At 38.3% G+C, this 27,046-nt stretch overlaps 1 protein-coding gene across 2 annotated transcripts; it reads right to left on the bottom strand.

Moving 5' to 3' along the window:
* Positions 1–539: 539 nt before the first annotated feature.
* On the bottom strand, positions 540–27,046 carry SEH1L (SEH1 like nucleoporin). Of its 2 annotated transcripts, none has more exons than XM_036082456.2 (9): positions 26,778–27,046; positions 22,465–22,515; positions 20,161–20,307; positions 13,650–13,861; positions 9,500–9,598; positions 6,798–6,938; positions 5,687–5,844; positions 4,202–4,352; positions 540–1,523 (listed from the first exon to the last, which is right to left on the bottom strand). In XM_036082456.2, exons 1-9 carry the CDS (start codon positions 26,886–26,888, stop codon positions 1,328–1,330), a joined length of 1,266 nt encoding a protein of 421 aa, XP_035938349.1. In that variant the 5' UTR covers positions 26,889–27,046; the 3' UTR covers positions 540–1,327. The 2 variants fall into 2 exon arrangements, with proteins under 2 accessions (XP_035938349.1, XP_035938355.1); XM_036082462.2 differs by lacking the exon at positions 540–1,523 and adding an exon at positions 1,652–3,161.

Genomic DNA, 27,046 nt, shown 5'->3' with positions numbered 1-27,046 from the left:
TGAAATGCTTTTCAAATTACACCTTCTCTAGTCCTAAAGAAGGTTAAATCCTTGGCAATTCTTGAGAAAACTGAACTAAAAAGAATATTACTAGTCTCATAGTTTTAATCACCATAATTATTGTCAATTATTTTCTGATTTCAAATTTTAAAAGTATCATTAAAAAAATATAATGTGTAACTAGACTGGAAGTCAACATCTGTCAGTTATAGATGTTAATCTAAATACTGACTTTCTACCTTTTAATAAATGTCATGCTCATCTCCTAATTTCTTAATTGTTTGGGTTTTTTCTTTTTTTTGCAACATAGTATTATAAAGAGATAGAAGCTTTACCATCTATCAAATAGAATATAGTTGACTCTTGAACAACTAGGGCTTAGGGTGCTAATGAACCCACATAGCTGAAAATCTTGAGTCTAACCTTGGACTCCCAAAAAACTTAACTAAGAGCCTATTGTTGCCTAGAAGCTTTACCAGACTTTAAAGTCAATTAACACCTATTTTGCATGTTATACAAACTACTTACTGCACAAACTACTTACAATAAAGTATGCTTGAGAAAATATTAAGAAAATCATAAGGAAGAGAAACTACATTTACTGCATTTATTGAAGAGGAAAAAAAAAAAAACCTATGTATAAGTGGGCCAGTGCAGTTCAAACCCATGTTGTTCAAGGGCCAGCTGTACATTCTGTTTTCATAAGGCAAGAGATTCGTATCTTTTAAAATATATTTTATTAAATAATCTACTTGGACAATAATTACAAAAGCTTTAAACAGTAATTCCAAGTAGTAAAAGGCAATTTCTTTTTTTTTTTTTTTTTAAAAAAGACCCAACAGTCCATTATGATGTTTTGCTGCTTTATACACAGGAATGATTTATTTTACAAACTAGTTGGTTCCAACATTAGCCTGTAAAATGTAAAACATTTCTTAATGTCTCAAAGGCAAAGTGTACTTTATGATAATCCTTTCACATCAACCAGAATGACAAACCATAAGAAAATTAACATCGTAACAGTTCAAAATAAAACTTAATAGAATAGGCACTTTGAAATTGAAATCAGCTACTGTAACTCACAGTTCGTGTTACTTGTACTTATCTCATTTCATCAAAGGTTATCAACCAGGGAGGCAAATGTTCCTTTGATGCAGAAGCACAAACACATTTAGGTCCCAAACACTGTGTTCTGGTTGTAATACATGCAAGACAGACCCTAAATTAGAAAAATCTTCTAAAAGAAAATGAAGAAAAACAAAAAGCAGCCAGGAATGAAAGCATTTACAAGCACTTGAATAAGGCCTTTAAGTGTTAAATCAGTGTTTTAAACCCCTTCATTCTCAGGTAAGGGATTAAGAGGCCGAGAGAGAGATCGTCTGCGAGGGTGAGGATACTGGAGGTTGGCAGTGTCAGCATCGCAAGAGTGCTCTACCAGAGGAGGAGGAGGAGGAGGAAGGAGCTGGGCATAACTGGACCATCTCGATCCAGCCCGTGGGGAATCCAGAGGGGGAAAGAAATACCTGAAACAATGAAGACAGGAACAAAACACCAAAACAAAACAAAAACAACAGAAAAAAAAAAAAAAGAAAAAACAGAAGAAAAAGAGAAAAGTAGTAAATACAAAGAGAACCAAAGAGGAGAAAACACATGCTGAAAAAAAAAGCTTTAGTATATTCATGCCAAAACTAACAGAACATAATTGCAAAAATCAAGACCCTTACTCAAATCAAGCTTGCTTAAGCAAGTATAGAAACTTGAAAGAAAGAAATACAATCTGTTAAACTTAAAATGTTAAAAAAAAATTATCAGTATGAATGTTACAAAAAAAGACATTTTATAATTTAAAACATTTTCTAATCTTTCAGAAACATATCTGATGCTATACTGTAAATTTACAAATCTCATAAGCTTTTTCTTTATTTTAAGCAATGCTTCGTTTGAAGTAGCAGCAGGCACACGTTTTTTAGTGCATACATGACACTGAGAACCAATCCAAATATACTGTCATATAGTATGGCCAGCTACCGCAATATACTTCTGAAGAAATACGACCTTTGAAAATACTTAGGTGCTTTTCTGCAAAAACCTTAAATAGTACAAAATTTTGTTAAGTAAAAGAGCTCAAAGAATATGTCCTGTTGTTATTCTTCTGCCATTTTGTAACTTACCCGTAATACTTAAGCATTTTAGCAAAGACTTATAGCTTTATCATTAAGGTCAAAGTTCTAGAGAATATGAACTAAATGAGGCAGCCAACTAAATTAAATTCCTGAGACTTGGAATGTAGAGGTTAATGTGCATGCACAATTTTAGCAAATTTTTAACTGCTCCTCTTACAGTAGGTTTCCAAATTTTGAAGAAAAATTTAAGCCATGGAATCATACCATAAAAAAATATACAAGCACATATTAGAAACGTTAAGCTCTTTAGTGAATATGAATTGAAAATTTACAAAGATGTCTTCATTTTACTACCAAATTATAAAATGAAGCAATACCAAATGTTTAATTTGGCCACAAACTGTACAGTCAAATCACTTTCATTTTACTACTACTTCTCTCACTCCTTTACTAATATTTTTTAAATATTACAAAGAAATGACAGAGTTGCACTAAATAATATCATGTGTAAACCAATTCTACAAAAGGTAAACAAATTAGCACTCAAAACAATCTTTATGAAAAATATTTATTCAACCTTCAAATTAAAATTATAAAAATTCATCATTTTAGCTTACTGTTTAGAAAACAAAAGAAATAAGCCTATGTTCTCCAAATGGAATAAAGTGATATTTTCCCTCCTCCCAACTACTTATAAGGACAGTAACAATCCTTTTAATTTTAAAACCCATGTTAATTTCAGGAACATTTCAAAAAATTGTTTTGGTGACAACGTCTCAACAAAAAGCCTCTCCATTTATATTTCAAAAGCTTCAAATAGTGTCAATAAACTGGCTAGTACAAAAAAAAATGAAATACACTGGATTTTTAAAGGCCTTTTGGATTGCGTTTAGTAGTAAGCAGGCTGCTGGTGTATCTTGGGAGAGGTCAAACGGCGCTGGGGAAGGGGAAAAGGAGCTCGCTTTCCATTCCTGTGTGCATGCAACAAGCAGCAAAACAGCAAAGTTACTCCAGTTAGCTGGTACTCAGCTGTGCTTTCTGTTAAAGGACATAATACAAATGGAGAAGGGAAAATGCATCACAGATCTAACACACATGGTTATTGGCACAATAAGAATACAGATCAAAACTTCAAAGCTGTTTACAATATATGCAGTACAGACAGCAACCAAAAACCAGATTTTTTTTTTAATTAACAGTAGTATCCTCTGTTTCATGAAATCGTCTTTATAATCTGGTATCTTCTGTGGTAACCTGAAATTGTTTTCATGTAAATACTTAAACCTCAAAATTAACAGCAGGACTTTTTTTTTTATATAAAAATATAACAATATAAAAATAGTTGAAATTTTAAATAGAATTCTGTTATTTAAGATGACAACAGGATAACCACAGGACAATTTGTTAAGGCTGTGCTTTGAAGTTTCCTGAATTGCATTCCAAATTACTCACAAAGGCATATTAAAATAAGTTTATCTCACAAATTCACATATTTGAAATTTGAATATAAAAACAAAAGGATGACTCTTGAGATCACATCAAACATTGTTTATTAAGATAAACAAGAATCTAAAATATGTTAAAAATTCTAAAAAATCAAGAAATCAGAATTTACCATTTCCTCTTACAATCTCCATTAAAGTTTTAAAACACACACACAAAAAAACACATCTAACTCACTCTCTTCTATGAAGCCTTAGTTAATGCAGTTTAAAATTTCAGCTTGACCTGATTCAAAGGCTGCACTACTACCACTAACATACTTATGCTCATCTAGGACTAAAATCCTCAGCATTATCCCAGATTTCCTCTTCATCTCACTTTAGAAGCAAAGTAAAATCTTAAAGTTATAAATATTTCTGACAGACCACTATATTTCAGAATATAATTTAGTTTAAGGGCTTAACAATCTATCTATAAATATGACCAGTGCTAACAAAGTGAGTTTTTTCTACTATATACTTAAGTATGAATTTCTTCATTCAATCTTAAAACCCATGAAATCACACACCTTTAGTACGGCTACCAGAATGATTTAAAAAGAAGGTAATTTCTAGTTTTCCCACAAAACAGCCTACCTGCCAGAAGAAGATCCATTTAATGAATTTTGAAGATTTGGGATATTTGAACCTAGGGAAGGATTTGAGTTTCCCTGCTGAGAATTCCCATTGACAGGGCTCCCATTACCTTTCAAAATACCAGTACACTTCCAATTGTCCATATAATTAGCTGAAAAGAAAATGGTCAAATACATTAACATGACTAATAGCTATGCTCAAGGGCACAAATTTGTGGTCAAGTCCTTTAGTACAATTAAAAAAACAAGAAGACTACATTTCTCTCAAGATATAGGTTATAGACATATTTAAAATGAAAGACATATATCTCAATTTTAACAATTATTTTGTAAAGTTTTACAAGAATTTAAAAAACATAAAATTTTTACCATTCCCTTTCCTTACAAGATAATTATTAACAAAGACAATTCTCTAATTTACCACATTAACATTAGTATCAAAATAAATTCTTCGCCTTCATGATAATGAATTTCAATTACATGCATATGTAGGGTAATGGGAGTTGTCTTCTCAGTTATGCAAGTATAGGTCATGTGGGTACCTAATGTCCTCAGAGATCGATGCAAGTAATAAACCTTTGGGGTTTGAGTGGCCTACCCAACATGGCCTAATTCTTTGAATGCAAAATAGATCACTGGAGATACTGGGCCCAGGAAACTCAAGTTAGGGAGCCTGCTGGGGTAGAACTGGGTGGTCCTGACTAAAGCCCAGGCGCATGAAAAGGAAGCAAAGCCCTTGATACCAGATGACATTGAGGAAATTGAGGTCTGGGCTGGTTCTACCACAGCTAAAACTGACTACAGGAGACTCAGCCAAACTGCATTTAGAGTAACAGTAACTGCTCAGGGTACACCAACTAAGTTGTAAGTCTGGATCCTAACTGTGGGATGCCACCAACTAGAGTGGTACAAGGACCAAGGACACCTCCGCCCAGTGGATAAACGTCCATGGAAAAATGCAGACCATGCTGCAGGAACCACAGTCAGCATCGAGTTACTAGACTGAATTCTCAGCCAGTATGGCACTTACAAGAAATTTTCAGAATCAGTGGCCAGAAGATTCAACTTCTGAGAGTTGCAGAGAGGAAGTGGGGAAGATACTGGATTTTCTCCCATTAAGGGCTGGTTGGCTAAAGCAATTATTTAATATGAGACGTCTGTAGTCCTATCCTGAGTTTTAGAGCAGTCACAAAGGTTACATATATAGCAAACGGTATCTTTTGGAGATACCGCATATTCTGTTACAATTACTTTTAGTTTTAAAAATTGCTTTGCTCCACATGGAATCAAACAATTCAATCAGTCATAACTGCCATGAACTAGATAAACTGATGGAGGTTCAAAATAACACAAATTAATGTTAAGACATTAATGTAAAAGTAACTGTAGAAAGGTAATTTTCTCCAAAATATTTCTGAATTTACATTTCTAAGTGAAAATTCTGACATAGCAACACAGAGCAACAATTCCTTCATTAAAATCTTACCTTTCCACAATCTTACACAGCCATCATCTCCTGAAGATGCTAGCACTGTTCCTGTTATATTCCAACTCACTCGCCAGACCTGGGAATTATGATTATCAAACTGAGCCACTATATGGATTTCAAATTTTGTGGGCCCACCAGAAGAAGTAAGTTCTTTCCTATTAATAAAAAAATCTCCCTGAGAAATGCTGATTAAAGATTTTACACACACACACACAGAAACACACACACAGAGTTCTAATTTAAAAAATACAAATGGTCTCACATACTTACCATATTATTTTATACAAATGTGCATATCCATAACCACCACCTTCCTTCCCACACCCCCCCCCACCTTAATTCATTGAGAGCTGGGCCATGTCACTTTCATTTGACTCCCCAGCACCTGGCATGATCCTACCACATAAAAATTATTCAGTGATTATTTTATGGAAGAAAGGAACAACAGGGGCACCTGGGTGGCTCAGTTGGTTAAGCGTCCGACTCTAGTCATGATCTCAGGGTTGTAAGATCAAGCCCCGTGTCTACTGTGAGCTGGGCATGGAGCCTGCTTAAGATTCTCTCTCTCCCTCTCCCTCTGCTCCTCCGGGCCCCCCCACCCAGTCTCTCTCAAAAAAGAAAAGAAAAGAAAAACAAAAGGATTGTACTCCCCCAAATAAAATTGAGAAATAAAATACATAAATTAATTTTAAAAGGAAAGCAGTAGGAAGGGAAGAATAGAAGGGGGAAAGGAAGGAAAAAAGGAAAAGAACTGAAACTCACAATTCCAAAGTTAAAGCCTGAATAGGATATTCACAAGAATGTCTCAGTGCTAAGTTAACTGTCCCTAAGTAAACTACCACCTCTCGTTTGTTCAAACATTTACAGAGTACCAATTATATTCAGAGGATCCAATGCATCGTATCAGCCTAAAGAAAACGCCATTAAGAAAACGTAAGTCTCCTGTCTTTATTCAATTCCCCAACCACAAAACTCATATATTTATAGATAAAATGTTCAATGAAGAAGCCATTCTTCAGATCACAGTTGCCTCATCACTCTTCTCCACAAATGAAAATAATCATGAGTTAAGAGCGTTTTTAAATTAGTAAGTGCTTCAAAAACTCACCTCACAGGCTTTAATGTAAAAATCCTCACATCTTTGGTTGCTATTGCTAGAATATGGAAAGATCTTCCCAAGTTCGGAGCAAAGGCAATGTCATGTACAGGATCTGTGACTGTCATGAGGGTTTCAGCTTTTGCATATTTCCTAATGAAAAACAATTTAGATTAAAAATTTCAGAATGTTTATAGGGCACCTGGGTGGCTTAGTCGGTTAAGTGTCTGCCTTCGGCTCAGGTCATGATCCCAGGGTCCTAGGATCGCGTCCCGTATTGGGCTCCCCTGCTCCATTGCTCCATGGGGAGCCTGCTTCTCCCTCTGCCTCTCATGAATAAATAAATAAAATCTTAAAAAAAAAAAAAAAGGTTTAGGGATGCCTGGGTAGCTCAGTTGGTTAAGCAGCTGCCTTCAGCTCAGGTCATGATCCCAGGGTCCTGGGATCAAGTCCTGCATCGGGCTCCCCGCTCAGCAGGGAGCCTGCTTCTCCCTCTGCCTGCCACTCCTCTTGCTTGTGCTCTCTCTGACAAATAAAAAAATAAAATCTTAAAAAAAAAAAAGTTTATAAAAAAACAATGTGCTATTAATGTTGTAGATAGTTTTAATAGCTTAAAAGGTTACAAAAACCTCAAGAAGTTCTAGAGGAAGGTTCCTATAATCTAGAACTATGCTGGCCAATAGTGCAGCCACTAGCCACATGTGCCTAAAATTTAAATTTAAATTTATAAAAATGAACAAATGCAGTCCAGCTGTAGTAGCACATTTTAAGCTTCCACAGCTGCATGTGGCTGGTGGCCACTACATTAGCTGGCACAGGCACAGGGCATTTCCATCAGCACAGCAATTTCTACTGGACAGCACTGCGTACAGAGACTCTGAAGAAATCAAGAATCTGGGAAGTTAGAGGGCTGGTAATAAGAACCCCTCAAAAGCATTCTGAATTGCAGAGCCCAAAGGAATTAAAATACAGTGGTCCCCCCTTAGCCAGTCTTACTTCCCACGGTTTGTTACCCACGATCAAACTGCCATCCAGAAGATGATCCTCCTGATGTATCGTCAGAAGGTCAGCAGTAGCCTAACACTATGTCACATGCCTCCATCACTCCCCTCACTCCATCTCATCACGTAGGCATCTTATCATCTCACATCATCACAGGAAGAAGGGTGAGTACAACATAATAAGATATTTTGAGAAAGTTCATATAACTTTTATTTAAAGTGTATTATTGCAATTCTTCTGTTATTACTAGCTACTATTGTAAATCTCATACTTTGCCTAATTTAAAACTTTATCATAGGTATGTATGTATAGAAAAAAATATAGTATATACAGTTTGATACCATTTTAGGTTTCAGGCAGCCACTGGGGTCTTGGAACATATCCCCTACAAATAAGGGGGACGACTATAGTTCTTCTCTTCTGCTTCTGGCCCTGCCTAATATCTGACTCCTAGACCCAAGATTGTTGTCTAGCACATGTGAAGCCCATCTAATCAATTGATGGTTGCTCTTTTGTCCTCTAAGATTCTGAGTACACCTCTTTACAGCTCTCAGAAGTGTTGCAGGTATCTCAACATGACCCAACATAAATTTTCCATCATGTGGTGCTACACTCTACCCGAATCTGTCTTCTTTCCAGATGTCCTTATTTCAAGAAATTACATTCCATCCATTGAACTATTAAGCCAGAAGCTTGAAAATCATCTCAATAGCTTCTCCCCCATTCTTCACCTTCTACATTCAGTCATCAGATCCTATTGATACCATTTCTTAAATTATTCTCCAATTGTCCACTTCTCTCCATCCCCATTGCCACTACTCTATCCCAAAGCCACTATAATCTCCCACCTGGACTGCTGCCCTCGAAAATACGTTCCACACCTATGGAAGAGTTGAACTACCATCCAAGCCTATCATTCCCCAACTTAAAAATCTTTCAGTGGCTTCACATTACCCATAAAATAATTTCTAAACATGGAACACTAGGTCTTACAGATCTAAGCTTTGTTTATTTCTCATCACACTCCTTTTTGCCTATTATATTTCAACTACAATAAAAATATATTGGTTCAGGGCGCCTGGGTGGCTCAGTCGTTAAGCGGCTGCCTTCGGCTCAGGTCATGATCCCGGAATCCGGGGATCGAGTCCCACATCAGGCTCCCTGCTCAGCGGGAAGCCTGCTTCTCCCTCTCCTACTCCCCCTGCTTGTGTTCCTGCTCTCGCTGTCTCTGTCTCATAAATAAATAAAATCTTTAAAAAAAAAAAAAAAAATATATATATATATATGTATAGGTTCTCTCTTGTTCACTTACCTTATCATATGTAGTTTTCTCGATCTGGAACGTTTTGCCCTCTTTGGCTAACCTTTACTCATCCTCTGAGTCTTGTTTGGAGTGAAAATTCCTGGCCCTCTCCACCCAAGTATAGTAAACCCTTAACATCCTGATTCTCCCAGTTTATAAAATTCATCACCGCTTTTTACCATTTTTGTTTTGTTTTCCCAGCGAGATGGTACATACTAGAAAATCAGTCACCTTCTCCTCTATACCATTTAATTTTATATTATCAGAGCCTCGCACAGAACTTGGCATAGCACAGGAAATTAGTAAATGTGTAATGAATCATGCATAATTCAATGAATCAATGAAGAAATAACATTTTTAAAAATTAAATGCAATTTGGAACAATAATTAAAACCAAAGCAGTACTAACCTGGTATTTTCATTATATTCGAAAATCTGAACCTTGGCCATTGCATTTGGACTACTGTCATCACTTCCTACAGCTATCATAGGGGAATGAGCACGAGAGCTAGAAATGAAGAGTAAAAACTATTTTACATAACTATCAAGTTAATATACATCTAATTCAGGGAATTAGAAAAACCTGGCATCAAGTAGCTCTACAACCCACAAATAAGCATGCCACTACCATGACTAGATCCCTGCCATACATCTGAAACAGCCACACCTTGAGAGGGTATGTCCTTGAGAATGCTCAACATGGGGACAAATGATACCATCCTTTTGCTAATAGACAGTAATTCTTAGGGCATCTGATAACTCAGTTGGTTAAGCAACCGACTCATGATTTTGGCCCAGGTCATGAGATCGAGCCCCCATGTTGGGCTCTGCACTCATCAGAGTCTGCTTGAGATTCTCGCTCTCCTTCTCCCTGTCCCTCCCCCTGCTCGTGCACAATCTCTTGCATGCTCTCTCTAAATAAAAAATCTTTAAAAAAAAAAAAAAGTAGCTCTTTTCCCAAAAGGTTTCAAGCATTCAGTAGATTAAAAAAAAAAAAAAAAAAGACAGCCAAGAGGTCTTAGAATTTTTCTTCCTGAAAGATTTGGTCATTAACTATGAAATAAAAAGTAATCCTATGGTGACCAATTCATGGCAAAAGGATTTCAAGTGCGGGGCTCCTAGGTGGCTCAGTCGTTAAGCATCTGCCTTCAGCTCAGGTCATGATCCCAGGGTCCTGGGATTGAGCCCCACATCGGGCTCCCTGCTCGGCGGGAAGCCTGCTTCTCCCTCTCCCACTCCCCCTGCTTGTGTTCCCTCTCTCGCTTGTCTCTCTGTCAAATAAATAAATAAAATCTTAAAAAAAAAAAAAAGGATTTTAAGTGCTTTGTACAAAAAGTATACTCCCCACATGTCATTCTCTTTTCTAGATTCATTTGTGGTCAACTTCATTTTTAAAAAGGCAAAAGGTAAGTTATAAGAGAGTGAACTCTAGGTTAAATTATTATTTTTATTTCTATGCCTAATTATTCCAACATTGATTTCCTTTGCCTCCCTCATCCACATTAAGTAATATCCCTATGAACATGACCCCTTGTTTAACCTCTGACCTTGTCATCTGCCAACCTCATAAAGCTAAAAACAGAATGTAGTAATTTTTAAAAAAGGTTTAAAAAAAAAAAGATTTAGTTCTTTATTACTAAAGCTTTACTAGCACTCTAAAACTGGCAGAGAGAGGAACAAGAGGAAACAAAAATTAAGGTGCTCCATCCCCAAAATCAAGTCCTCCTGCAATTCAGGGGTACCCCAGCCTGCCAGTTCCCTTGGTTCCCTTGGTTTATACTCCCTACAAGGAAATTCTGCCAACGCACTCCACCTACTCAGCTGAAACTCAGCCAAGCCCTAGGTAAGAGAGTGAGCTACTAAGAAAAAAGAGCACCTGACAGGAAAAAAATACCAATACCGGTTACTAGCCATAAATACTACTCTCTTATTTATAACCACAAAAAGATAGAAAAGACTAACACACAAGGACACCAAGATGCATGATGAGAATAAAGACCAAGGTATACAAACGGATCTCTGAGAAAGTAGATACAGCCGATCCTCATCATTTGCAGATTCTTTATTTGTAAACTGGCCTGCTTACTAAAATTTGTTTGTAACCCCCAAAATCCAATACTTGGGGCTTTCACGGTCACTCATGAACATGCCTGGAGCAGCTCTGCAAAAAATGAGTCATCTGACCCACATGTTCCATGCTGAGGTCAAACAAGGTGAGGTTCTGCCTTCTTATTTGAGCTCTCACACTGATAACAAGTGTTGCACTCTATTTACCACCCTGCTTTTTGCATTTTTGTGCTTTGTGTTGGTGATTTCACTGTTTAATATGGTCCTCAAACGTGGTACTGAAGTGCAATCTAGTGTTTCTAAGTTTAGCAAGAAAGCTATGATGTGCCTTACGGAGAAAATACTGTATTAGATAAGCTTTGTTCAGGCATGAGTTTTAATGCTGTTGGCGGAGTTCAATGTTAATGAATCAGCAACATATGCTAAATAAGGTATCTTTAAACACAAACACTCATAAAACAAGGTTAAGTATTTATCAGTTGACAAAAATGTGATCAAAGGCTCATGGGAAACTAATCCCTTATCTCCCCAAGGAGTGAAATACACGGTTGTCCCCTTGCCAATTAAAAGCAACGTAACAAAATATTAGAAAATAGGTGAATGGGAGGTAGAAGCAAAATAAGCTAATTTCCTTTTTTTTAAAAAAAAGAGGTGAGTCCGTATCTAATCTAAAAATTGATAAATCACTTAGTAGAAAATGAACATATCACTTGAAATTATGATAATTACCAATATAACTAAAAAACCATCATCAACATTCCCACAAATAAGATATCTCTATCTGGCTGGCTCAGACGGTGGAGCATGGGACTCTTGACCTCAGGGTTGTAAGTTCGACCTCCATGCTGGGTTTGGAGATTCCTTAAAATCTTAAAAAAAAAAAAAAGGGGGTGCGCCTGGGTGGCTCAGTTGGTTGGGCGACTGCCTTTGGCTCAGGTCATGATCCTGAACTCCCTGGATCGAGTCCCACGTCAGGCTCCGGGCTCGGCGGGGAGTCTGCTTCTCCCTCTGACCCTCCCCCCCTCATGTTCTCTCTCTCAAATAAATAAATAAAATCTTAAAAAAAAAAAAAGATATCTATCTAGTCATACCTTGAGAAATGGAAAGCTTTGTAAATGTGCTAAATTCATCTTTTGTATAGTAAGTATAGGTACTGTTTAAAGCTAACATAGCAAGAACCAGAGGCATAAGTAAATCATTTATAAATGTAATAGTAACTGGGGTGTCTGGCTGGCTCTGTTGGGAGAGCATGCGACTCTTGATTTTGGAGCTGTGTTCAAGCCCCATGCTGGGTGTAGAGATTACTTAAAAGTAAAATCCTTAAAAAAATAAAAATAAATAAAAATACAATAGCAACCAGCAGAATTAAAATCTAAAATCAGAATTATTAAGAGCATTTTTAGCTCTTTAGTAGGGGAACCTTTTACCTTTCATTTTGTACTCTTCTAGATGTGAAATTTTTCCTTTTTTTTCTTTTCTAAGATTTTATTTATTTGAGAGAAAAAGCAAGACCATGGTGGGGGGGGGTGACGCACCCAGGTGCCCCTGAAATTTTTTCTCTACCAAGTGATTCATTATTCTTTTAATTTAAAAAAATAATTTAATAGAAAGCAACTATGAGGGGCACCTTGGTGGCTCAGGTCGTGATTCCAAGGTCCTGGGATTGATCCCATCAGGCTCCCTGCTCAGCAGGGAGTCTGCTTCTTCCTCCCTCTGACCCTCCCACCCGCTCGTGCTCTCTCTAATAAATAAATAAAATCCTTTAAAAAAAGAAAAAAGCAACTATGATATAGTCAGAGTCACACTATACAGCAGTTAAAAAAATTAGGTAAGACTAGATATATATACTAATACACTGGAAAACACCCACAATGTATTTGTAAATGAAAAAGGCAAATTTCAAGTAAGGAGAATATATGTCTATACATATCTGTGTGTTCTGCATCTACCTTTACATGATAGTATACGTGTGTGTTGGCATATATTTGTATATTTAAAAACATATTAAATATTTATTTGTATATACATGGAAAAAGCCCAGAAGTTGCACACCCAAATATTTACAATGGCTGGCTTCTTCTATGGAATAAAAATAGAGGACAAGAGACATGACAGGTGAGGTCAGATGAAGGAGAATTTTTATTCTACATAACATATATTTTTTTAAAATAATAAACATGGCTACGAAAAATGTTTTAAGGAAATTAAACCATCAAATGCTTAGCTTAAAAATTACTAATTTGGGGGCGCCTGGGTGGCTCAGTCGTTAAGCGTCAGCCTTCGGCTCAGGTCATGATCCCAGGGTCCGGGGATCGAGCCCCGCTTCGGGTTCCCTGCTTGGCAGGAAGCCTGCTTCTCCCTCTCCCACTCCCCCTGCTTGTGTTCCCTCTCTCGCTGTCTCTCTCTCTAATAAATGAATAAAATCTTTAAAAAAAAAAATTACTAATTTGTTTTACTAGGATTATATTATCGGGTTTTCTGTGTAAGCTTACCTTGAAGGGTTCCAAGAAATACAACTACAGCTTAGCTTACATGAAATCTCATGCTGCAGAGACCACTGGCTGAGATTCATAACATCTGGCGCCTCATATATTCTTACTATACCATCTGCCGAACAGGTTGCTAACATAAGACCCATGTGCTTAGGAGCAAATTTCACATCGGTAACGGATGTTCTGCTATCCACTAGAGTTGTCCTCTTAACCTGAAAAAAAAAATTATTTATATACAAAAAGAAAAGATGGTGGAGTGGAAAGAACATCAGCTCTAAAATCACACTGCCATTTTACTAGGTATATAACCTTGAATAAGTTATTTTAAAACCACCTGGGTCTGTATTTCCTCTACAGCAAAATACCACATACACAGTTGGCAATCCGTAATAAATCAGTGACCTATAATTAATCATTCCCTTTAAGGTAGAAAAAAGTTTGCCTTAGAAAGTCTAACTTTATTAAGAGTAAGGACTCTCCCTTAAGCAGACCAAGTCACTGAACTAGAAAGTGTTCGAATTTTAATATAGGTAGTTTTGTCTCACAAAGTATGCTGCGAGCAGTAAATTAAATGAATTAAAGAGTCTTTAATAGTACAATGGAAAGCATGCAACTTCTCCAAACATAAATGCCAGTTAGCCCTACTTGGATCACCACCACCCACTTGAAGAGAAGGCATTTACTAGAGACCAAGAGAATGGTACAAAGCTGGCATTGTGATAATTACAGAACGCCACCAGAGCACATTCAAGCTACTTTCTGGCATCTAGATTTCTGACTGAAAATATCAACCAAATTTAGAAATCAGTACTTTACTGTCTATAGTTACTAAAATACATCTTAAGGAGTCTCAATATGAGAAGAATATCACATAAACTCCAAGGACTGCATCCTTGCAAACATTTGTCTATAAACACCATTGAATAATCAATACCAATACAATTGCTGAAACAGTAAATGTATTAATGGCAGTTGATTTAACTAAATACAAATAAATATGCAGATATCCCCTGCTTTTCAAAGGTTTATGTTATGCCACTTTGCTTTTACTTTAGTACCTTTCTCGCTAACCAAAAGAAATCTGAAGAGGATTTTTGCTTTTACGACAAGAGAAAATAGCATTCATCATTTGTTTTGCAAGTCATTAGAGAGGCAGCAAGCACCCTCATATATAAGAATGGCACCACCCAGCTCCTTCCCTGGGACCTACACAGCATCTCAGCATCAAGCCTCAACAGCTTTGAACTGTGTCTGCAAGTATCTGTGCTTTATCTTGATTTATGTTGTGCAAACATTAGCAAAATGTGTCCGAAGGCATCAGAAAAGCCTAAAAGAGGTTATTTTTTGGTTCAGGAACACTCAAAAATTCTTCCATGTAAGTTAGTGGTAACTGATTCTCTACTTTATGCCATTTCAGCTCACGAAAGTTTTCCTAAGAATGCTCTATGTTCACATAATGGGGGAAACCTTTAAGTTCAAATAAAAATCCTTTCTTTGCCACTACTCCTCAACCCAACCTACAGTATACTAATTGACCCATCTCTGACTGTTAGAAAACTCCCTCCAATTATATACATTTCCCTTCTTTCTCCCCTCAAGCAGTTGTTTGCCTTAGGGAGGCCCTAGGGAAAAAACGAGACCAACCCCTCCCAACGTTAAAAAAAATTTTAAGGGCACGTGACTGGTGACTCTAGTTCTCAGGGTTGTGAGTTAGAGCCCCACACTGGGTGTAGAGATTACTTCAATCAATCAATCTTAAAAAAAACTGTAAAACTGTGAATAGCATGCAAGCTACAACTGTAGAATAATTAAAAGAATATGATAATGGCATTAAGGAGAGACACATAGGCCAATGGAACAAAATACAGTCCAGAAATAAACCCTCTCTCTATATCTGGTCAACTGATTTTCAATGAGGATGCCAAGACCATTCAAAGGGGAAAGGGTGTGGTGTCTCTCCCAACTGGATGGGGGCCCCCAAATGTGGGGCAACCCAATTGGGTAGAAGCCTGAAAAACGGGCAGTAAAAGGATTCACCAGAGGCAGAACAAAGGAGGTAGATATTTATCGAATACACGGCAAGGGAGTGGCAGGCAGGACAGCATAGAGACTGTCTGCTAGGAGGCAGTGGGTGGAGGCTGTATTTAAAGGAGGAAGATGAGGAAGTATGGGGACTTCTAGAATTCTCCCTTTTATGGTAACTGTGCCAGGCTGTAAGTAGCCCATTGTTTAGTTAGGGCCTATGGATATTTTGAGGTGGGTGGCCTTTATGGGCCTGTTTGTATTCACCTTGCTTTACATTCCATTGCTCAAGCCTGTTGTCTAAAAGCGGCCTCTACAAAGAGCAGTCATTCCAATAAAAGATACCGGATACCGGGGGAGGGTATGTGTTATGGTGAACGCTGTGTATTGTGTAAGACTGATGAATCACAGACCTGTACCCCTGAAACAAATAATACATTATATGTTAATTAAAAAAAAAAAAAGATACTGGGAAAACTGGATATTAACATACGACAGAATGAAGTTGGAAGCACCTGGCTGGCTCAGTTGGTAGAGCATGTGACTCTTGATCTCAGGGTCATGAGTTTGTGCATTGGGGGTAGAGATTACTTAAAAAAGAAAAAAAAAAAGCTGTACACTTACTTTATACCATATACAAAATTTAAGTAAAAATGAACAAAAGACCTAAATGTAAGAGCTAAAATTTTAGGGATGCCTGAGTGGGCTCAGTTGGTTAGGTGTCAGCCTTCGACTCAGGTCATGATCCCAGGGCCCTGGGATCCGAGTCCCACATCAGGCTCCTTGCTCAGCAGGGAGCCTGTTTCTCCCTCTCCCTCTCCCGCTGTGTCTCTTTCTGTCAAATAAATAAATAAAATCTTAAAAAAAAAAAAGCTACAATTTAATACTCTTAATATAAAACTTTGGGGAAAGTCTTTTTGACATTGGATTTGGCCATGATTTCTTGAATATGACATCAAAAACACAGGAAATAAAAAAATAAATTGGACTTCATGAAAATTCTTAAATTTTGTGCATCAAAGGATACTGTCATGAGAGAGAAAAGGCAACTCACAGAATGGGAGAAAATATTTGCAAATCATATACCTGAGAAGGTACTAATATCCAGGATATAAAGAACTATATACAACTCAACAGCAAAAAACCCAAACAACCCAATTTAAAAAATGGGCAAAGGACTTGAATAGACATTTCCCTAAAAAAGTAAAGGACTCTGGTACCAATTCCAATTCAGGGGGTGTTGGAGGGGGGATAACCCCCAACAAATAATTCTCACATAACAGCAGGCTGTCCGAGAATTCAACTCAATTCTGACGCTATCTACCAAGAAATAGCATCAGATTCCACAGGTTAAGGGCTCAACCTGTAAGACTTCCCACACTTCAGAAACTTGAACAGCTCTCAAAACGCAGACAGGCAGTCTGCTTAATAGATACCCATTTATTATAAAAGGATATAACTCAGAAATAGCCAGATGAAGAGATGCAAATTGTAAAGTAAGGGGAAAAGCATGAGGAGCTTCTATGCCCTCTTCAGGCCTACCACTCTCCCCACATCTCCACATGTTCACCAACCCCAAAACCCTGTGAACCTATGTTCTTTGGGGTTTTTATTGAGACTTCATTACATAGGCATGATGGAGTAACGCATTGGCCATTAGTGACTGATTCAACCTCCAGCCCCTCTCCCCTCCCCAGAGGTCAGGGGGTGGGACTGAAAATTCCAGCCCTCTAATCACATGGTTGGCCCCATTGGCAACCAGCCCCCATTCTTAGGCACTTTCCAAAAGTCACCTAACATAACAAAAGATGCCTTTATCACTTTCAACATTTAGAAAATTCCAACAGTTCTGGGATCTCTAAGTCAGGAACTGTGTTAGGAAGACCAAATACATATGAAAAATATATTTCTTTTTTTTTTTTTTTGAGAGAGAGAATGAGAGACAGAGAGCATGAGAGGGAGGAGGGTCAGAGGGAGAAGCAGACTCCCTGCTGAGCAGGGAGCCCGATGTGGGACTCGATCCCGGGACTCCAGGATCATGACCTGAGCCGAAGGCAGTCGCTCAACCAACTGAGCCACCCAGGCGCCCGAAAAATATATTTCTTATAAATCAAAACACTGCAAAAAGATATATAAATGGCCAATTAGCACATAAAAAGATGTTCAACATCATAAACCATTAGGGAAATGCAAAAACAAACAAAAAAAAACCTCCACAAAGAGATACCATGTCACACCTACTAAGATAGCTACAATGGAAAAACAAAAACTGCAAACATTGGTGAGGACGTGGAGAAACTGGAACACTCATGCATTGCTGGTGGGAATGTAAAATGGTACAGCCATTCTGGAAAGTAATTTAGTAGTTTCTCAAAAGTTAAACACAGAACTACCATATGAGCCAGCAATTCTACTCCTAGGTACATACCCAAAAGAATTGAACCCAAGATCTCAAACAGGTTATCTATACAATAATGTTCATAGTAGCAATGTTGGCTAGCTAGGATGCAATGGGGAAGTTACTCAAATAAGAAGGCTGAAAGAAAAAAAAAAGCTGAAAGCTATCAGCAAAGGGGAAGAGGAGAAGAGACAAGAGCAGGGAAGGAATATATTTTGTTTTGGAGAACCAACAGTTCCAGCCAAGGAGACCCCCAACTAGGTGTTTCACCTGAGAGCCCCTTAGGTGAGCCACTCTGAGCTGTACTGGAGCTGAGGACACGCACAAAAGCCCCTAACCTTTGGCTCATTATATTAAGATCTTCTATGGGCAGAGTTTTCCACCATTTTTTGAACACAGATGTACACACTAGCATGTTGACATGCTAGGCATGTGCAATTGAACTGAAGTATTTATGCAAGCTCCCTGTCCCTGCCCCCTATACACTGAATAAAAGCTTCCTGTACTAACCCCATGCAAGACAGTGCTTTGGAAACTATTTCCTTGTCTCCTAATAAAAAGTGTTTTGCTTTCTTGGGTTGTGTTCAATTTGATGCACCCCAAATGGCAAATCCCTTGAGTTCAGTTACAGCATTATTTACAATAGCTAAAAGGTAGGAACAACCCAACTGTCTATCTACAGATAAATGGATAAACAAAATGTGGGATATACACACAATGGAATGTTACTCAGCCGTAACAGGAATGAAACTGATATATGTGACAACACGGATGGACCTTGAAAACATTTTGCTTAGTGACATAAGCCAGACAAAGGACAAATACTGTATGATTCCATTTATACGCGGTACCTAGAACAGTCAAATTGACAGAAAGTAGAATAGAGGTTACCAGGGGTTGGGAGAATGGAAGGAGGAGGTACTATTTAATGGTAAAGAACTTATATTGGGAATGATGAAGTTTTAATATAGACACTGGTGATGTATACACAGCACTGTAAATGTAATTAATGCTATTGAACTGTACACTTACAGTTAACATGATAAATATGTTATGTATAATCTATAATTTATAAAATGCAGCAGAAAAAAGAGCAGTATTGACAACATACAAGCATTAGTGTTGTAAGAAAGGTGAAGAGGACTGTTAGCAACAGAAAAGAAAACACTGTATTTATATCCTTAAAAAGGCATAAACTATATGAAGAAGAATACAGAAAAAATTCATAATGGTGGTTGCCTCTAGGAAACAAACTGTGTGGCCAAAGAGGAGGAAGTTGTCACTGTATACACCCATTTGTACCTTCTGCATTTTATACCTTGTACCTGATTATCTATTACAAGAAATAAAGAGGAAAAAAAGAAAACATTGGAATGGGTCTTAGAGGTAATCTAGTTCAATTCTCTCACTTTATAAACAAGGAACTTGACCAGTACACACACTATACTCTTTTTAAAATTCGAACATCCGGAGTGCCTGGGTGGCTCAGTCGTTAAGCGTCAGCCTTTGGCTCAGGTCATGATCCCAGGGTCCTGGGATCAAGCCCCATTATCGGGCACCCTGCTCAGCGGGAAGCCTGCTTCTCCCTCTCCCACTCCCCCTGCTTGTGTTCCCTCTCTCGCTGTGTCTCTGTCAACTAAATAAATAAAATCTTTAAAAAAATCAATAAATAAAATAAAATTCGAACATCCAATCAGGGAAGAGCTAGAGTAAATAGCAGAAGCAGATAAGAAGAGTATATTTTATAAGAAAACAAAGGTAACCACAAAAGAGAAAAAACAATTTTTTAATGGATTTTTAGAGGGCACTCAACTGTATGACAAAGCAAATACTACAGATTCATCATGAAAGTTATAATTAAACAATGCCACGAGTGCTCCTCAGTACCACTTCAGGCCCAAGACAAAATTAAATAAACAAGTAGGAGAAAAACATGGAAGAGAAAAAATGGAACTAGTAAATGTAGAGAGGAGTGGTAACATCTTACCAAGTGCCTGAAGCATTCCTGGAAAGACTGATGCTCCTCAGATTCTCACGCACCCCTCTCCCCATTCTATCCTCCCAACCCCTGAAAACCAACAAATGTCTCACCCAATGACTCTGTCCTCGAAGTTTATCATTCGATTCTCCTACTATTTCTTCCCACACAGCAGCTGTTCGGTCAAAAGAACAAGAAGCCAAAACCTGTCCAAATTCAGGATGGGCCCATGTCACACGCCACACAGATCCACTATGTGTCTGAGGAATTATTTAAAAAAACAAAAACAAAAAAAAACAAAAGACTGACTTTACTCATATTTCACACATATAAAGTTTTACTTGAGGAAATAGAGCACAGATATTTTTACTTCAGTAAGAGCAGAAAGCTATTTAATTTCACATTTAAATAAAAAGTTAAGTTCTAGAAATTTTTAACTTTTAGAAGATATTCTCTATTTAGGATTGTGGCCATTCTGAAGTCCTTCTAACATTTTACTAATAAAGAAAAATCCAGCTGGATAAAGTTGACCTCTTCCAGTGCTAACAGAAACCTGCTTCAGAGTTTAGCCTAACCAGGGTTTAAAAAAAAGATCTACCAGTCCACCATTTTTTTTACTTGCAAATTCTCTCTACAGGAAATGGCCACCTAATAAAATAAATAAGACTAATCAAAATTATTGGCTTCAAAAGCCTAACAGTACATAGAAACTATAGCAATAAAACACTTAACCGATTCCGATACCTGGCTACAGTGGACTATTCCAGGAAAAGCAGCAATGAGTGATCAAATTTAGAGAAGCCCAAATCCTTGTATTCTGAGAAAATAATTTAAAGCTCAGTAGCATTACCTTTAATATTTGAAAAATAGCAAATTACTATTCTTCAATTCTTCATGTTGACCAAAAGAAAAAGGAACAGATAGGTCTTAAAGCATTTCACATCCACAGAAGTTCATTTGTGCTTTCCGGTAAAGACACACTATGACAACGAGCATCAGTCCACCAATAATGTTTATAAACTTTGTTTTATGCTTCTGTATATCTAACACTTTCACACTCAACAATCTCAGGACACTTTCATAATTGTGTAATTTCTACATGGTAAATATGTCATCCAAAGGTACACTTTGCACCCTTATTTTTTATCCTTTGTTTTGTCCAGTCTTTTTGTTTCACTTTTAATTCTTATTTATACAGGCTATCAGGTAAAAAATGCACTAGAGCAGTGAGATTTTGTTAAATATTAGATTTCCAGTAAAGCGCAACCTAACTAAGAAATAAAGATTACGCAGAGATAGTCATCAAAATAAAAAGGAAACAACTATATTAGCTATCATCAGTTGAACAAAACAGTATATTTACTGGTATATTTGTTTTACAGCTATATTTGTGTTTTTTAACAGGCTTTAAAAACCTATCAAAGTATTTATGAACTAAGTTTTAAACTAAAAAGCAAGAAATAAGGGTTTCCTTTTGGAGTGATATAGTTTTGGAACTGGATAGAGGTGATAATTGTACCAACATTGTGAATGTAGTAAATGCCACTGAATTGTTTATAAAAGATCAAACTACTAATACATGCCACAACATAAATGAACCACAAGGAAAGGGAAAGTAGCCAGACATAAAGAACTACATATTGTAGAATTCCACTTACATGAAATGCCTAGAAAAAGTAAAACTACAGAGACAGAAAACAGTTCTAGTGGTTGCCTAGGGCTTGAGTGGGGAATGGGGATTGACCCCAAACAGGCAGAAGGGAAATTTCAGGGCTGATGAAAGTGTTCTAAAACTAGATTGTGGTGACAGCTGTACAAGTGTATAAATTTCCTAACATCTGTTGAACTATTCATTTAAAATTGATGACTCTAATGGTAATCTGAGTAAAGCTGTTCTTAAAAAAAGAAATAGAACTTGTACAAAATATCACAACTATTAAAAATATGCCGGGACGCCTGGATAGCTCAGTCAGTTAAGTGTCCGACTCTTGAGCTCAGCTCAGGTCTTGATCTCAGCGTCTGAGTTCAAGCCCCATGTTGGGCTCCACACTTGGCATGGAGCCTACTTAGAAAAAAAAAAAAAAAAATATATATATATATATATGTGTATATATATATATATATATACATACACATATATATATCTACACACATACATATATATATGCAAAGAAAAAGGTAAGTAATAATACCAAAATGCTAAAAATAGTTATATTAGAATGCTACGGAATTGCACATTTTCCTACTCTCAAATTGTGAAGTATATTTTTGTTACTCTAATAGTTAAAAACATAAGATACTTTAGGAAAAGAAGTATACATTTTACAATTTTCTCAAAGACAAATAGCAAGTCACTGATAATACCAAATAAATAATAAACATCTGAATTTTTTAAAAAGCACTGTAAAAATACTAACCTTCCAGCTAGCGGTACAATGCCAATCCCCACTTTCACTTTTATCCCAGACCTGTAAGAAAACAAAAGACATATTTTATTCCTACATATTCCTACAAACATGAAAAACATTAACACTGGATCAGTATTAGGGCAAAAGAAGCGAACATAAATTCACAAAATAACAACAACCAATAAGTAAACATTCATTCACATACTAATTGAGAACCTGGGGAGTGCCAGACACCAGGCTGAGCACTCAGGGGTCAAGGAATCTGTGCTCTCGTAGGTAACAACAGTAGGTAACAGAGACGAGTACAGTTGCAGTCAAGTCTTGTTATTGAAGTAGTTGTGTTCTACGATGTTGCTGAGAAAACTGAATCAGCAAATACTAAACCACCGCTGCCAGGGGAAAGACAAGGGAAGATTCGTAGGAGCCTGTGTTCACAAAATATTTGTCAACCAATCAATACATAACCTTGTTTTATGTGTGTACCTGTTTAATGACACCTTTTTAGTGTATATTACTGATTCATTAACACTGAAATCATAGCTAACAGTAACTGTCTGAATGAAGCTTTCCTAACACATAACATTTTCTCCAGAGGGCAATCACAGCCTTCTTGCACCTAGGAACACTAGGAAGCACTTCAGCATTACACCTGGGGACAATTTTAAACAGTGAAATCACCAACAAATAAACAAAAATGTGAAAAATGCAGCACAAGATAGACAAGGAAAAGGACACTTGTTTACAGAATAAGAGCCCAAATAAGCAGTGTCACCCTGTTTAACTTCAGCTGGAAACATGCACTTCAGGCAACTCCAATTTTTTGCTACTCTGTGCTCATGTCAGCAAATAACTATGAGTACTGATTTTGGGATTACGAATAAATTGTAAAAAGTAGGTAAATTCACAAATACAGAATTTGCTAATAATGAGGATCAACTGTATATCTAACAACAAAAGCAAAATACTGACTCTTAACTATCAAAAAATATAGATGACAGGGGTGCTAGGTGGCTCAGTCAGTTAAGCGGCTGCCTTCAGCTCAGGTCATGATCCTGGGATCCAGTCCCACACTGGGCTTCCTGCTCAGCAGGGTAGTCTGCTTCTCCCTCTCCCTGCCGCTCTGCCTACTTATGTGTACAATCTGCCTACTTATGTGTGCGCTCTCTCTCTCTCTGTCAAATAAATAAATAATATCTTTAAAAAAAAGGAAGTGATAAATTCCTCAAGAAACGAAAAATAGAATTACCACATGATCCAGCAATTCCACTTCTGGGTACATACCCAAAAGGGCTGAAAGCAGGGTCTCAAAGAGAGATCTGTACACCCACATTCATAGCAGAATTACCCACAATAGCAAAAATGTAGAAGCAACCCAAGTCCACTGACAGATGAATGATAAGCAAAATGTAGTTAATTCACAATACATATTCAGCATTAAAAGGAAGGGAAGGAGGGAAGAAATTTTGATGAACTACATTTTGCTTATCATTCAGCCTTAAAAAGGAAGAAATATTTACAATACATATTCAGCCTTAAAAAGGAAGAAGATTCTCACATAGATTCCAACATGTACAAACTTCAAAGACCCTATGCTAAGTGAAATAAGATAGTCACAAAGCAGACAAATATTGTATGATTCCACTTATATGAGGTACATAGAGTAGTCAAATTGTTAAGAGGCAGAAAGTCGAATGGGGATTGCCAGGGGGTGATGACAGGGAGAATGGTACAGAGTTTCAGTTTTGCAAAATGAAAAGATTCTGTAGATAGATGGTGGCGATGGCTGCACAAAGATATGAAGGTACTTAATACTACTGAACTATATACACTTAAACATGGTTACAAAGGTAAATTTTATGTGTATTTTACCACAATTTACAAAAATTAAAATGTTAATAACGCCTGGCATGGATAATGATCCTACCAAATCAATACTCTGGCAGTGTAAAATAGAACCTTGGAAATGGCAATATGCCAATTATTCACAAAAGCTTTCAAAACATTCACTAGTTTCTCTACTTGAACGAGGTTAAGAAAATCATTCAAAACACACGAAAAGCTAAAGTAATGAAGATTTTCATTGCAATACTACTTCTGACAGACAAAACCTACAAAATCGAAAGATTAAAAGATTCAATAAGTGGGGGCGCCTGGGTGGCTCAGTCGTTAAGCGTCTGCCTTCGGCTCAGGTCATGATCCCAGGGTCCTGGGATCGAGCCCCGCATCAGGCTCCCTGCTCCGCGGGAAGCCTGCTTCTCTCTCTCCCACTCCCCCTGCTTGTGTTCCCTCTCTCGCTGTGTCTCTCTCTGTCAAATAAATAAATAAAATCTTAAAAAAAAGAAAAAAAAAAGATTCAATAAGTGAATAAGGAAAAAAATGTTTGGCATATTCAGTTAACAGAAATTAATGCAATATTCGACAAGTGGATTGATGAATGGATAAAAAAATGTGTACATATACAACAAAATAGTCAATCTTTTTTTTTTAAGATTTTATTTATTTATTTGACAGAGAGACAGCGAGAGAGAGAATACGGGGGTGGGGTGGGGGGCTGGAGAGGGAGAAGCCTGACTCTGGGCTGGATCCCAGGACGCTGGGATCATGACCTGAACCCAAGGCAGACACTTAACGACTGAGCCACCCAGGCACCCCATCAATCTTTTTTTTTTTTTTTTTAAAGATTTTATTTATTTGTCAGAGAGAGAGAGTGCGCGCACAAGCAGGGGGAGCGGCAGGCAGAGAGAGTGCAGGCTCGCTGCTAAGCAAGGGAGCCTGCCTGGGAACTCTATCCCAGGACTGGGGGGGGGGGAGATCATGATCTGAGCCCAAGGCAGACTCTTAACCTACTGAGCCACCCAGATGTCCCAATGTTACTCAATCTTAATGAAATTATGATACATGTTACAAATACCGATGAACCTTGAAAACATCATGGTAAGCATAATAAACCAAACACAAAAGGACAAATATTGAGATACTCAGCATAGTCATTTGTATGAGATACCCAGCATAGTCAAATTTATAAAGAAAGGATTAGAAGTGACCAAGGGCTGGGGGCAGTGGGGAAGAAGTTACTGCGTAGAGTTTTAGTTTAGGATGAAAAGAAAGTTCCAGAGATGAATAGTGGTGATGGTTGCACAACAATGGGAATTTGTGCTTAATGCCATTTAACTATAAAATATACTTAAAGATGGTTAGTTTACCACAATTTAAAAAAATTTTTAAGTGAATTTAAACCTTTTAGGAATTACAACGCTATTTTTCAGAAGGGAATTTATGTATCTATGTATGTATGTATTTTAGAGAGAGTGAGTGCATGGGGAGAGGGAGGAGAGAGGCAGACCCCCGCTGAGCTCAGAGCCCCACGCAGCTCCATCTGAGGACTCTGCTATCAGGACCTGAGCTGAGATCGAGTCCCATGCTCAACCAACTGAGCCACCCAGGCGCCCCAAGCCTAGTTGTTATTAACTATCTTTGAGGGATCACTAGTATCAAACTTGTCTGTGAAAACAAGTAGTAAAAACTGTCCTTCAGCTTTTCAGTTATTTTGGAGTCGTCGAGAATACACATAATCCACACTCCAGCTTTCGTCTTCAAGACTATTATCATTTACTGTATAATAATCCCAAGTTCCTAAATCCCAAAGACCATCCTCGTATCATAGAAATTCTGCTTGTCAGAGCAGTGTACATCTACACGAACTGTTAAGAAACAAACATGGATTTATGTTTCTTCCATTGCGAAAAGAGATGAGCTTCCTATCTGAACATAAGGAGAGAACAATCTCCCCAAGACGGGGACAAGGCACACAGCACTTGAGACAACAAGGCGAACTGACTGCATTACAAGTCGCAAGGCAAAGTCCCCTGGCTGAACCAGCGTGGTAACAAGACAACTATCCCCAAACCCGAGCGGTCTGACAAATCCCTCGCGCACACAAGGCTGAGAGGCTCTCTGGCTCTTGCCCACAAGGACCCGAGCCTGCGCGGGCTGGAACACGCGTGCTCCCAAGGCCCCCAGTGGCGGGAGCGCGCACGTGGCCACGACGCCCGCCCTCCCCCTCCGCGCAGGCGCAAGGCAGCGTGCCACCTCCCACCCCGGGGCGGGGGGCGGCTGTGACCCCACAATACTGAGGCAAGGATGGAGGAGCACACCAGCCGCCGGCCCGCCTTGGGCTCCAAACCTCGTGCCCAGCGGCGCGCCTCAAAATCGGGGGATAGTCCCCTTTCCAAGCGCCGCTCCTTCCGCTCTAACAGGGAATCGTGCACGCTCTCACTTCCCCTCCTTCCGGGCCCAGCCCCGCCCCAAGGCTCCGCGCACACCTTGACGCTCTGGTCGCTGGAGCAGGTAGCCATCCGTCGCCCATGGAAGTCGAAAGAGACATCATGGATGAGATCTTTATGGTCCGCCGCGATGTGGCGCGCCACAAACATGGCTTCCGTCAGGCCGCGCCTCCTCCGTCTGCCCCTCCCACCACCGAAGAGGGCGGCCGCGGAGGCGCGGGGACCGCAGCCCACCAGGACCCCGCAGCCGACAGGGCGCGCACGGCGCGTGAGGTCCGCGCGCAACCCGCGCTGCGCCCCGCCCTTTT

Source organism: Halichoerus grypus, chromosome 13, assembly GCF_964656455.1.
Source record: "Halichoerus grypus chromosome 13, mHalGry1.hap1.1, whole genome shotgun sequence".
Classification (NCBI taxonomy): domain Eukaryota; kingdom Metazoa; phylum Chordata; class Mammalia; order Carnivora; family Phocidae; genus Halichoerus; species Halichoerus grypus.
This window is presented reverse-complemented; position numbering and strand designations above follow the sequence as displayed.

Coding starts and splice junctions, on each gene's coding strand:
- SEH1L (XM_036082456.2), bottom strand. CDS start 26,888: ATGTTTGTGGCGCGCCACATCGCGGCGGACCATAAAGATCTCATCCAT. Junction 13,862..20,160: donor TTCGAGGACAGAGTCATTGG/GTGAGACATTTG, acceptor TTTTTTTTTCAG/GTTAAGAGGACAACTCTAGT. Junction 6,939..9,499: donor GAATATAATGAAAATACCAG/GTTAGTACTGCT, acceptor GTTTTTCATTAG/GAAATATGCAAAAGCTGAAA.